The sequence below is a fragment of the Alligator sinensis genome, unplaced genomic scaffold (genome assembly GCF_000455745.1).
Source record: "Alligator sinensis unplaced genomic scaffold, ASM45574v1 scaffold258_2, whole genome shotgun sequence".
Lineage (NCBI taxonomy): Eukaryota > Metazoa > Chordata > Crocodylia > Alligatoridae > Alligator > Alligator sinensis.
Window position 1 is genome coordinate 340849 of NW_005842398.1, and position 13087 is coordinate 353935.

At 42.2% G+C, this 13087-nt stretch overlaps 1 protein-coding gene across 5 annotated transcripts in view; it reads right to left on the reverse strand.

Moving 5' to 3' along the window:
- The window catches only part of SATB2 (SATB homeobox 2), a 168116-nt gene that overhangs the window by 20456 nt on the left and 134573 nt on the right, over positions 1 to 13087 (reverse strand). For 3 of the 5 annotated variants that reach the window (XM_006029768.3, XM_025211265.1, XM_025211268.1), the window contains one exon: positions 11897 to 12094. In XM_006029768.3, the coding sequence (XP_006029830.1) occupies positions 11897 to 12094 (198 nt within the window). Of the gene's footprint in view, positions 1 to 1743; positions 1911 to 11841; positions 12095 to 13087 lie in introns of those variants that run through there. The other 2 variants (XM_025211267.1, XM_025211266.1) reach the window with 2 other exon arrangements.

Sequence of the window (13087 nt, forward strand, 5' to 3'; positions counted from 1 at the left end):
CCCAAAACTGCATGTACACACACACAAATCCTGAGGGCCTGAAAAGTTCAGAGCTTGCAGTGTTGACACTGTGCAGCTGGGGTTGGGGATGGGTTGTGCATACATCTCAATGTGCTCTTCAGGCTCCCTTAGTCTGCCTGGAGACAGCTGGCAGCTATCCATACGGCAGCCCCAAATGACTGCCCCAGACTGCCCATGGTCAGCCTGTGTTCTCATTACGTACAGACATTCGCTCTCCCACAGAAACTCTCCTGGTAGTGATTTAACCCTGGTTGTCCCCAGGTAATTTTTCTCCTGGAGTGGTCATATTTACTCTGGGAGAAAAAGGCTGAACATCTGGACACTTGTGGTTTCTCCTGGGAGAGTTTTGAATCTCCCAGGAGAAACTGAATATCTGTATGAGAACCATGACTCAATTCCCCATGTTTAATGTGATGATAATAGCATTTCTCTACCATACAGGATGTTGTGGGAATAAATACTGGGAGGCATTCACATACTATAGTACATTAGTTTTTTCCTGCTTTACTGATTTTTATAATTTTCATACCCATAAAGAGAACGCCAGATTTACTGACCTTTGTCTCAGGTTGTCCTGGTCGGTGTCCTACAGGTTTCTACTACACTGAACTGCACACTCAAAATGCTGATGTCACAAAAATTTACGTGCAAGCATGTAAAAAAACTATTTAGAAAGAATCAAAATTAAATAGAATATTTTTTTTTTTTTTTTTTGCAATTGCAAGAAAATTAAGAGTTTTGCAGCTTGGCCCACCAGCTCTTCAGCCAGAGATGCTTGTATTTTATCACGGGTGTTTTTACTTCACAAGTTAAAAAATAAAATTAAATGGTCTTTATTTAATAATCAAGTGCTGCACATTTTCACACATCCTCACACTACTATAGAATTTAGACTAAACTGGGAGTGTGTGTTAGGGGCGGGGGGGAGGTCAGGGACATCAGAGCTTGGGCTAAGATTGTTCAGTGTAGAATGGAGGTGACCTGTCAGCGCAGATGGGCATGAACATGTCACTCTAACCAGTCCTGCAGATCTCTTGGTACTGTGAAAACTAAAATTCAGCTATGAATTTAGTTTTTCAAGTGGGGCTTCTCATACCTGTACTCTCCATATCATTTCAAAAAATAACCACAAAGAACAGCCTGTGTAAAATGTTGGTACTGATGCCCCCAGCTAGCACCCCTAATAAATCCATCTCACTTCAAACCCTGGTCCTAATCCACCTGAACTCAGGCACCTGTTAGAAAACTCCCAGCCACGTAGAGCTCTTGATAACACAGATATGTCATTACAATTGCAGGAGGTCAATCAAATACTGAGAGGTACAAGGTCTTTTACTTTGCTTTGGGAAGACTGAATTTGGAACCTCAGAAATGACAAAACTATCTGGTTTAACTGATCCCCTAAATCGAGGGTCAAATGGAGTAATAAAAAAAATACATAATCTTAGAACTGAAGCAGCTTCTCTTTAATTGAAAGTGTGCTCTTATAAGGAGAGCTGCAGACTTCAACTTAATAAAAATCAGCAGCACTTTTCAGCCTCATTAGATATCCACACTAAACAGAAACAGCTGAGAAAGCTCAGTAGGTACATTTGGCTATAGTAGTCAAAATGCAGTGGTTTTCTACTACAATTGTCATAACTATCAATCACAAGAAACTCTAGCAGATACCTCAGAGTCTAATATAAGGAGCTCATTGTCTCTTATGTGTTGCTTGTTGGCTTTGTCAAATGCATGCAAGCCCCAGTGGGGCAACGTTTCTGAGCTACTGTAGACTGTCAGAAAAATGTTCAAATGGAGCTCATCAAAAGGTGGAGTAGTCAAGCATTCATTAAGATGTACAACCACAGTAATAGCCACATTTTTTCCAAGTAAAGAGATTCTGATTCCTAAAAGGAGAAGTAACAGAGTTGTAAAAAAACACCAGAAAGCATGCAGTAGAGATAAAACAGTTCCACTGAGAGGTTGTCAAGCTTTCAACCATCCTTTTAAATATACACATATTTCTCCACATAAACATGATCAAAATTTCTAAAGTGCCTACTAACCTTACATATCCTGAGCATGCTGGATACTTATGCCTTCTTCTGTACCCCCAAAATGTTTATGTGAGGCTAAGTACAGACTGTCAAAAAGATGGAGGCTGAATCGATTCAGTCTTTGCAGGATAATCTAAGCTGCATAGATTGAAACTATAAGCAAATGAACAGACATTCACTTTTGATTCAAGAAATGCAGCCATATGCCTGCAATGCCTCAAACCAAAAGCCAGAGGGTGCTAGACCATGCCTGCCACCTACTGTCAAAGGGAAGGGAAGTGAGAAGCCCTTCAAGCCTATGTGACTTTGGTCGGGCCTCAGTTGGAGTACTGCGTCCAGTACTTGGCGCCGCACTTCAAAAGGGATGTGGCCAGCCTGGAGAGGGTTCAGAGGAGGGCCACCCACTTGGTGAGAGGGCAGGACAGGCCCTATGAGGAGAGACTGAGGGAACCTGAACCTGTTCAGCCTCAGCAAGAGAAGGCTGAGGGGGGACCTGGTGGCTGCCTACAAACTCATCAGGGGAGATCAACAGCAAATAGGTAGAGCCCTTGTCTCCCCAGCACCACCTGGGGTGAAGAGGAACAATGGTAATAAGCTGATGGAGAATAGGTTTAGGTTAGAGATCAGAAGGCAATATTTTACAGTTAGGGTGGCCAAAATCTGGAACCAACTTCCCAGGGAAGTGGTCCTCGCCCCTACCTTGGGCAAATTCAAGAGGAGGTTGGACAATCACCTGCCTGGGGTCTTATGAACCCAGCATTCATTCCTGCCTGTGGCAGTTCATTCCGGCTTGTGGCAGGGGGTCAGGCTAGATGATCTGTTCAAGTCTCTCTTGACCCTAGCTACTATGAAACTATAAGGCTTTCCTTCTCCTCCCTGCTCCAGAGGAGGGGTTGTAGCCAGGCACCAGCCCAGGCTAGCCCACTGAAGGGTGGGGACCCAGTCTGGATCTGCCTGGGGGTGGGGCCCAGGCTTCTTCCCCACCCCCCCCTCCAGCACCCCTGCTCCCTACTTGAGGGGGGGCGGGGAAGCTGATGCCAGAATGAGGGGGGAGAGGGGGAAGGTAGTGGCACTGAATTCATGAAAGCTCAAACATGAGCAGTCCTTTCTCTGAAGCATGCATGTATTGAACACAGCACTTTGTACCCTGAAGCACATGATAGAACAACCAAAAACCTTTGCCTAAGCTAAGATACAGCCCAGTAAAACACAGTGAGAGGACACACAGCTTAGTCTAACTTAAAATGAAATGTAATAAACCAAAAAGACAAGATAAAGTCTTGCATACGTCTTATGTAATCCTGAGGGCAGAGTGTCTCCTTACAGCCAGGTATTCAGGAAATCCTTGCTTAGGTACTTCCAGTGTCTCAACTTTTACAGGTTCTGCTTTATAATGTAAATGTAATTCTCGGCTTTCTTTGGCCACACTAGCTCAAGCTGTCTGTGACTCTCTCCTGTTCCTGTCTCCAGCACATGCATGTGATGATTGTGCCATGTCTTTGCCAACACCTCCCACCTCTCAGTCTGGTCCTGCAGGGCTTGGCTCTGTGCTCACAGGGGGCAGGGGACAAGCCTGGTTCCCCAGCCTCTTCACCCTCCCCCATAGCCTGGGGAAGCTGAGGGGAATTATACCCCCTCCCCTTATCAACTGCTTGCTTCAGTCTCTTCCAGAGGTGGAATGGGGTAGAGTCTGATGGTCTCCTGCCATTTGTAAATGTAGCTCTTTGCTTTCTTTGGTCACACCAGCCTAAGCAGTCCCTCTCCTGTTCCCTTAGCTGGGGAAGGGGAGGATTAAAGACCCTCCCAGACCCCAGCCAAGGTTTGCCTGGGGATGGCAGCCCCTCTCGGGCTGTTGCCCCACTCCGCCCATGCCCCTGCCCCCTCCACTCCAGAGGGGAAAAGTCTGGCAGGGGCTCCCTTCCCTCAGGCAGACCCAGCTCAGTCCCCAGCCAGGTTTCCCACCCCCCTGTCAGCCAGTCATCACTGCTCTGGCTAGAGAGCAGAGGGGCAGGAACAACCCTGCTCTCTGGAGCAGACAGCACAGCCCACCCAGGGCTGCAAAGCATGCTGGGGGGACACTGATTTAACTTGAACCAAGAAAGGGTCTGGACTAGAAGTTCCATAAACCAGTTTGACCTCAATCAGTTAAGTCTGATACTACATTCAGCCAGGTTTATCTTAAACCAGTTTTGGCCATTTTGAAGCTGGTTTATGTGCAATGAACTTCTGTTCTGCTATGGGTTAAACCAGTTTCTGATCACTTAAACCGGTTTATGTGCAACTTCTGTCCCTAGCCTGGGTGTTGCAGTATAATTTAAAGGACCACCACCAGAAAAGGCAGAAAACCTGCTTGATCTCTGGAAGGCTGAAACCCAAGCTTCACTCACTGCCCTTCTCCCAAAGTTTTTTTTTTTTTAATTTCTGTGCCTGCTGGAGCTAAGCAGATCCCAACGGGGGCTAGTATGCAGTGAATAAATTGACAACCGGACTAAGCTACTGCATGGTAATTGTCCAAAATGGAAAAAGCCATAAAGAAGGTCCATTCTCTTACGGTTGTAACAGCTCTCCGGATAAACTGGATGCTGCTTATAAAAGAATAGCAACAATATCAGGGTTTTTTCCATATTAACCTTGATGGAAGCTTTGTTTGATGATTATGGAGGAGGGAAGGAAGGAAGGAAAGGAATCAGTTACTCAAAGATTGTGATCCCTTCACCCTAGTTTGCACTAAGGGGCTCACCAAGAAATGGGAGGAAAAAAACCCAAGCCTTCCCTAGTCTCAAGAGAGATACAGACATATATATACACACACTACTATTTGCCTGTGGGATGACTTTTGCTGATTTTAATTAACCAAAGCTGTGTTTTTCCAAAATTTTCTGCACAGAATTTTTTTGGTGTTTTTCAGTCCCTTAGGTTGGACGATGATATAGAAAAGGTACGTAAGTTTCATTAGTGAGATGAGAAGAGCAAGCATAGTCTGAACTCTAAACAGCATAACAACATTTAGGGTTAGTAATTCTCTGGGTCCAAAATTGACAGATTAAATTTTGAAACACATTTGTCCCCAGAGCTCAAAATCAAAAAGAACATAAATATGCTAAGTGGAGTCAACTTAAATCAAAGCATCAAAGCTTTCTGAGACTGGGTCACATAGCCATATTGCCAAAACAATACAAACTTGTAAAATATATCCAGGCTTGCTAGACAGAGTTATTTTATCAGTTATGTCACATTCACATTTTGAGCAGACAGTACAATCTCTTAAAGCAGTGGGGGCCAACCTTTTTGGCAGGTGTGCTATGAGTAAAGACCTGCACCCTCCCTTGGTGCCACACTGGGCAGGAAAAGGGGATCAGTCTTGCTTTCTGCTTCCTGCCCTATCTGCTGCTGTGCTTCCTGTCCCCTCCTCAATCTGGTGACTGCCATACATAGAGGCTGCCTGTGCCATTTGTGGCACATGTGCTGCAGGCTGGCCACCACAGTCCCAAAGGGTGACATGGAAATGAAAGGTAAATGTCCTGGTATGTCCTGAGAGGGAGGGAAGGAGGGAAAATGATATTGGGGGAAGTTGAAGCAAAACAGGAATAAGAGAATCAATTCAAGTACAGATGTAGAACAGATCCAGGGCATGGCACAAGGTGCCATGGTAAAAGAATAAGCAGCAAGTTACCAAGAACACTTCTTTGGTTTGGAAAAGCAGCCATTTTTCCAAGTTGCTCAAACAACCCATTTCAGACTTAGAGTATGCAAAAGTCTACTGTCCTGCCCAGGTGAACATTAGAATAAAAATAACTGCCCAGATCATGTTATATGATCTGCACCCTGTTTTCCTAGATGGAAAAATATTGCTTTGATTTGTTTCTCACCTACTATAGGTGAAGTGTTAGTGTTATTTAAGAGGAGGTATTTTATCAGGGTCTCACTTATTTTCTAATCTACATGCCATGTATTGTTTAGCTAGTGTATTCTAGTTTTACTGCCATTTAAAATCTGATACTTCACTAGGTTAAATTATTATGGTGCATATATTCTTCTTTATTACATCTATTCAGAGACTATGAGATAAAGGTTTCACTGGATTGCTACTTCCACTTGCCTTGACCCATTTTTACTAGTGCCTCACATTCTGGGGTTATATATTTCACTGTCCTTTCTGAAACACTTATTCCATTCCTCCCCCTCACAAAATGACAAAATTATTCTTTCATTTTCTTTTATGACATTTTTTGTGTATGCAAAGAATGCAACAATTTCAGCACTCTAAATAACAGGCTAATGAAAAAGCTTGTCCTACAGGACAGCTTTCCACTATGTTTTATTTACTATAATTCCTTCAAGATTTATGATCTCAGATATTATAAATTGCCAGATTTGTCTAAAATCAATGCACTGAAGAAAAAGATCATCTCATTAGACAAAATCATTCATTGAAAGCAGTGCATCAGAAAGCATGTGAGATATATTCCTGTTTCTTCTTTCAAGTCGACATTTGACTACACTTAAATCAATATGTACCTATGAGTCTGACAGCTTATGCAGAAAATGAAATGCAAGGTTTCCTTGTTCTTTGAATAGCAGGTGCTTTGCTGCAGCAGTGGCTCATTACTCTAGAGGACTAGTTTATCCACCCTGACACTCCAGGGACAACAGCTTGATTCATCATTTTCCCAACTGAGTCAGGTGTCTCTGCCCCAGCAATTAACAATGAATTAGCCCCATATTAAAGCACTAGGCAAGAGCTTGTCCTCTGCAGTGGTCATCTGGATAGGGCAGAAGAGAGAAGAGAAGGGAAAAGGGAGGAAAAATAGATTTACGGTGTTCCAAAGTGCTTTTAATGAGCCCCCAAACTTCTGCCTACTTTAAGCATTTCCTAGCTTTAATATTTTGAAAGCATAGCTGCATGTGTATTTTTCCCTAGGCTATCCTAGGATCCATGGCTTTTGAAACTCATGGGACTGAAACGATAGACAGAAAAGGAAGAACGATCCCCTCAGCCTAGAAGGATGGCAAGCAGACCAACAAGGCAGCCACTGTATGAACAAGTAAAAGAAAGGGACTCCATAGATTGGCCATTATGCATGCAATCTGTCCAGCAGATCCAATTGTGGACTCCCAAATGTCTTCCCTAGCCTTCTATGTTGCCAGAGAATACCATCACACCACCAGGCTCCACAGGGCCCATTTTAGGGCTTTCTAAATGAGGTTTTAGGCTTTAGGGCTTTCTAAATGCGTTAGGAGGAAATTCTTCTACAGCAATTTCCATTTTAAAACAGGAAGGCATATCATTACATGGCTTAAATATAGGCAGCAGAGAGAATCCAGTGGAGAAGAGGCAAGAAGGTTGCTTCCTCAGATGGCATAAGCAAACAAAAATTATATACTAATAATATGCATAGGAAAAGTGCAATTTATTCCTTTGAGGGTCAAGAACTATATCCTCCCCAAAAAGACACAACGCACCTAGCTCCTGCAAGAATCCTTCTAACATATCAAGAGCAAAAATCCTTCTCACTTGATCTTCCATAGAGCTGGACCAACACATTCCCCTTGATATTATAGAGCAAAGATTGGTTACTTGTAATTTACTGGTATCTACTCCCTGAAATGAAGTTACAAAATGTTGAAGTCAACATGTAAATTAGAGAGCACACGGCACAGAGAAATCTACATGGTCTCTAAGAAGTGAATTTGTGGGTTTATTTTAATCTTTCCACTGTTTCTTAACATTGGCCCATATTACACACCCTTTATAGGGTGTCTAGGTGTTACATGTCTAGCACTGGCCCACATTAGACACCCAACACTAGCCAGAAAACTGCATGAAGAGTTTTCTTTCTTTCAAATTACTCAATTTGAGGGCGTCTTGTTTGGCCACGTAATCCTCCACTCTTAGGAACAGATAAGGGAATCCAGTCCACAGCCACAGATGCTGAGAGGTCTACTGGGGGTAGGAGAAATACTAGCCACCGACATGAGGCACTCCATCCTCAGGCTCTGTTTATTTTGGTGGCTCCATCTGCTCTTTACTGCCTAGAAAGGAAGGGACCAAGCCAAGGCACAGACTTGAATAGCCATGTGGCAATGCTAGTGCTTGAACCACTTATTGGTTCTCACCTCCTGAACACTAATTACTGCTTATATATGAGATCCTTTTATAAAAGGAGGGAAAGGGAGGGAAGTGAAACAAATCAGAGATGTGAGAAAGGCCACCCAACTCCATTATGGTTTTGTGTATCTTTGCACATTTAAACTGCTGGTATTTGTTTCATCTTCTAGGTATCTTTATAATAGAACCAGGGCTGAATGGTAATGGCATACATTTACATATTGCTCTTCCCTAAAGAAGCCCACAAAGCAAAATTCTAATAGCTTTATACATAGGATTGTTTTACCAACCGATAAAATGCGGGAAGCTCAGAGTTGGATTGTGGCAGGGGGTCTGCACCAAGAGAGCGAAAGCAGCTTCTCCCACTGATGCTACAGAGGGAATTTTAGATAGGCAGAATGTAATTACTCAAACTGGAGTCTGGCCAGAATATGGGGCCCAAAGCCCCTACCCTTATGTAAAGTGTAACAAAATCTCCAGTGGTCATGAGTGTTAGGGCCTAAGTTTTACATTTCTTAAGCTAGCTGTCATTGATTCTTCATGGCTAATTGCCTAATAATGACCCTCATGGCAAAGTCAAAAGCAAATCTTGTCATCTAGAGTCCCCCTAAGACTGAAAATGCAAGCTATAAACACCCCTCCTCCCCCCCCCCCAAAAAAAAAATTTGCTCTGTCCGTGATTTCTTTTGACAGTAGGGGATGGGCGGACACTAAGCCTTCTGTGTCCTACACTGGTAGCATGCCATTTGGGAACCCACTGGGAATTCTGGATGGGAAAAACAAAGCTTTAAAATGCAGCACCCCCAAAACACAAAACTAATGTATCAACCGTATCCCAGAGTCCCCAGAGCTTTGCTATACATCTTTGCCAGATGGTTCCATTTATTTTTCTTCATTTTTCATATTTTGACTATAATAAATAATTAATCCATGGCTTTATAACTTGCTGACAAATACAAATGCATCACATTGCAATGCAGTGTAACGTGTTATTTGGATGAGACAACATGCACTATGCAGAAAAGTGATGTGCAGAAGAGTTTTGAAACTAGGGTAAATTATCAAGGTCACCAGTTAAAGTTGGATCCAACTCAGGGAAACATTATTTCGAACTGTCCCTTTCAAGTCCTTATACTTGATATGAGTGCTGGTACCAGGATTTTCCAATTATAAGAATAGTCCCCTGTGTGTGACTATCATGGTCAAAAATTATATAAAGCTGGTAGCCTCAGCCTTTTTTTCCCCTCCCTTAAAAAAAGGGAGTAACCTGCTAAATGTAACCTCATCCAGCTGTGCTGAATACTATTATTTGCCCAGTACCAAATGTAAACTTTGTCATTTATAAACATGCAGAAAGACTATTCCTAATTCCAACAAATTTACAAGCAATATAAGGATGGGTGCGTCAGACAACATCAAGCCCTAGGGACAGGCATTTAGGAAACCTCCTACAGCTATGAATTTGGAGGGATTGAACCATGGCTTACAAAAGTCTCTCTCTTTGTTCACGTATATGAATAGAGGAAGCTAGCAATAAGATTTGAAGAGGAAGTTAAAAGTGGAAAAAATAGGTATGGTTGGATAGTGCATAAATTAATAAAGGGAAAGGTGAACTTGTTTAGAAAGAATAGAGACAGAACTCAGAAAAGAGAGAATGAGCAGCAAGTAATCTCATTAACAGAGGTGCTCAAAAGCACAGGAACAGGAAAGACTGAAAGGACGGGGTATGGAAGAAATAGGCTAAACTAAAGATTGTCATGTCTTCTTCCACAATCTTTAACAGAGGACCTCACTATTCTGTCCAGCCAGTAACAGCTTTCATCCAGGCCTTACCACAGTCACTGTGACCCTCCTCTCTACCTTGCCCTTCTCTGTATCCACACAAAAGGCAGCTGCTAAGAACCTCTTCCTAGTCTGTTATCTTGAAAAATGTCCTTTCTTCTTTTAATGTTTCCAACAAAAGATCTTGATCTTTTTTCATTAAGTTCATACTTCTTCTCATCTGCTTCAAGTTTCTTCATGACACTATCAATCTCTCTCCTTAAATAACTGACCTAGTATGACAGAGAGATTATTTCTTCAGTGCTTTGAATCCACTATCCCCAACGGTGAACTCTGATTTTTATTTCAGCCATACTGATGTGTAAAATACTGATGAACTACTCCATAAGTGCCTCTCTCCTTTCTGCTTTCTTCTCAAGACCTACCTATTGCAACACCCAAAAAGTAATGGCTAGATCAAGGGGAGATGGAAGTTCCTGATGATTATTGTTTTTATAGCAAGAGCTTTCAACTGATTTGGAGCCATCAAGTCCTGCATGTAGTCAGCTTATGACTTGCATGAAACATTCTGTCATTCCTGCCTGCCCCTGCCAACAACCTACTGTCCCCTGTAGTTTGGTATACAAACTGACTGCATCAAACCTCAAATTAAACATAAAATCTATGGGTTAGGAAGGAAGAAGTTTTTGGTTTTTAAAACAGTAAAAACCACAGAAGCTGGTTGGTTTTTAAAACAGTAAGGCCCCCAATTCTGACTTACTACTGGGCTTTGGGCATACAAATAATAACCGCTTCCTGACGTTCCTTGTACCTTAGAATATTAGAATTCAAATCACTACTGGAAGGGGGCTCATGCAAAGCACAGAGTGGAAAACTTCTCTATAAACTTCCCTTTAGTTCTCATTTCATATTGGTTCAGATCTGCTACATTCTGCTATTTCAGTCTTGAGCCTTTGCAGAGTACCAGCTGATTGTTGATTTTGCAACATATATAAATATTTACTAGGGAAGGAACAATACTCATTCTCACATGTGAATGATTTTGGGGACCTCACAGCTCCCCCAAAATGATAATCTTTTCATTTTACTAAGAGCAAATGAGCTAAGGCTCATATCAACTTGTAAACCAAGGACATGCAATGAGAGGTCCAATTGAGAAGGTTCTGAAAAGAAGTTGGCCTTTCAAAGAAGTGTCCACCCTGGTCATTTTTACAATTACCTCAAGTTCTAGTGAGCATGCAAGCACTGTTTCTCCAAACATTTTACTATTAGATGCTTCACAAGAAAAAAAATGCACTCCTGGACCACATTTCTTTCCTACTCCCCTATCTTTCCTGTGGCATTATCACTTTCTAATGATGGGCTTTACAAATAACATTGGCCTTTGGATCACATGCTTTTGGAATCACTGTCAGACAGTCTAAAAATATTGTGGGTAGAGAACATCTATCCATGTTCCAAATCTGTTTCCCTCTTCTTAGGAAAACACATATACACATGTACATATACACTCTGGGTAGTCTGTTCTTAGTTACTAGAGGAATGTACTTGTCCTCTTCTAAATGTATGCAACTTTAGACAATTTTCTGAGTTGTAACTCATAACCATAACACCAACCCACCAACCCTCCCTTGACTGTTATCCTCATTGCTGCCAGACAAATCATTTGCTTTGTCTTCCCCTCTTTGTATCCCAACACATGGGCACTTGTGCATGCTCTCTCTCTCTCTCACACACACACACACACACACACACACACACACACACACACTAGGGTTTATACACAAAATTCTCAGAACTTGGTCCTGATACCTTGGAGAGAGAAATTGAAATTGGTGCTTCTCAACCTGCAGGTCAAGTAAGCTTGAAGCAACTGAACTTTTTTCCTACCTCTCACAGCTGTTGTAACACAAAGAATCATTGAAAGGGAGGCAAGTGCTCTGACCTGCACAGGCTCTGGAGTGAGCTGAACAACATGCTGCATGCGCTCGTTGTGGTGATGCCTGGACTCTTCCTCATAGATCACATCCCTCTCATGCTGGGGAAGGTTCAGGAAGCGGCGAATGGTGCAGAGGTTTTCCCAGAGGGTGCGATTTTCCGGACTTGGGTTCTCTTTCCAACGGAGCAGCTCACACAGCCAGCCCTGCAGTAATAGGGTCAGAGTAGTTAACTTGCCAAAAACTGATGAACCAGGTGCTAGATGATCATCAGCTATACTGCAGGCAGTGCTGAAGTACTTTGTTTTCACTTCTGCTAGTCTGATTGGATATAGAAGTCTCTCATTTCTAACTGCCTTTTAATTTCACTAATGTGTTCTACTATCACTACTTGTGGCAGAGTGAAGAAACAGTGACAGGTACCAGAACTTCCACTGTAAGAAGGCTTCTTAGTTTCTTGCTGATCACCCTAATCACACAGCTCTTGATGGGCCCAGATTTAAGTAGGTTCAACTGTAGCAAGCAAGAGAATTGCAATAAGTAGCCCTCAAGCCCCTCTCATTTAGCAATCCAGGAAGGAGAGGGTGGTTATAATCCCAGGTTCAGAATCCACCCAATACATAAAACCCATTTGAAAAAGATATAAACAAATTAAAAAAAAAAAAACAAATCAGCTATTGCTATATAGCATCCACTACCTCAATTCAAAACCCAAATGGAACTTTGTTAAAGAAATTAAGATGCAGTCTTACAGAAAAGTCCCACAAAATTTAATAAGAATGAAATAAATGGGACTTAGTAGAAATTACTCTAAAGATCTAGGGCCACATATCCAGGGAACTGTAAAGCAATCTACAAAGTTTAGTAATGGATAACTATACGCCTGCTAAGTAATTATATAGGTTACTTTGAAATACCATCAAAAAGTTATCACACTATTAAATTCTACAGAACACATGAGCCAAGAGGGTGAAACATGACTGCCAGAGGATGAAACGTGCACAATGAGAAAAAGAACGCACTAAAACACAAAAAATACTATGAAGCAAGATGGCAAGACTTGTAAAAGCAAGAGAAGGTCCCTCTGGCAGGTATGCTGATCCCATGTCTGAGCACAGGTATCTGTTACAATAGGCCCCATGCAGGTTAGCCAAGGGATTTTGTTTTATTTGGGGTTTTTTGGTTGGGTTGGGGGGGGG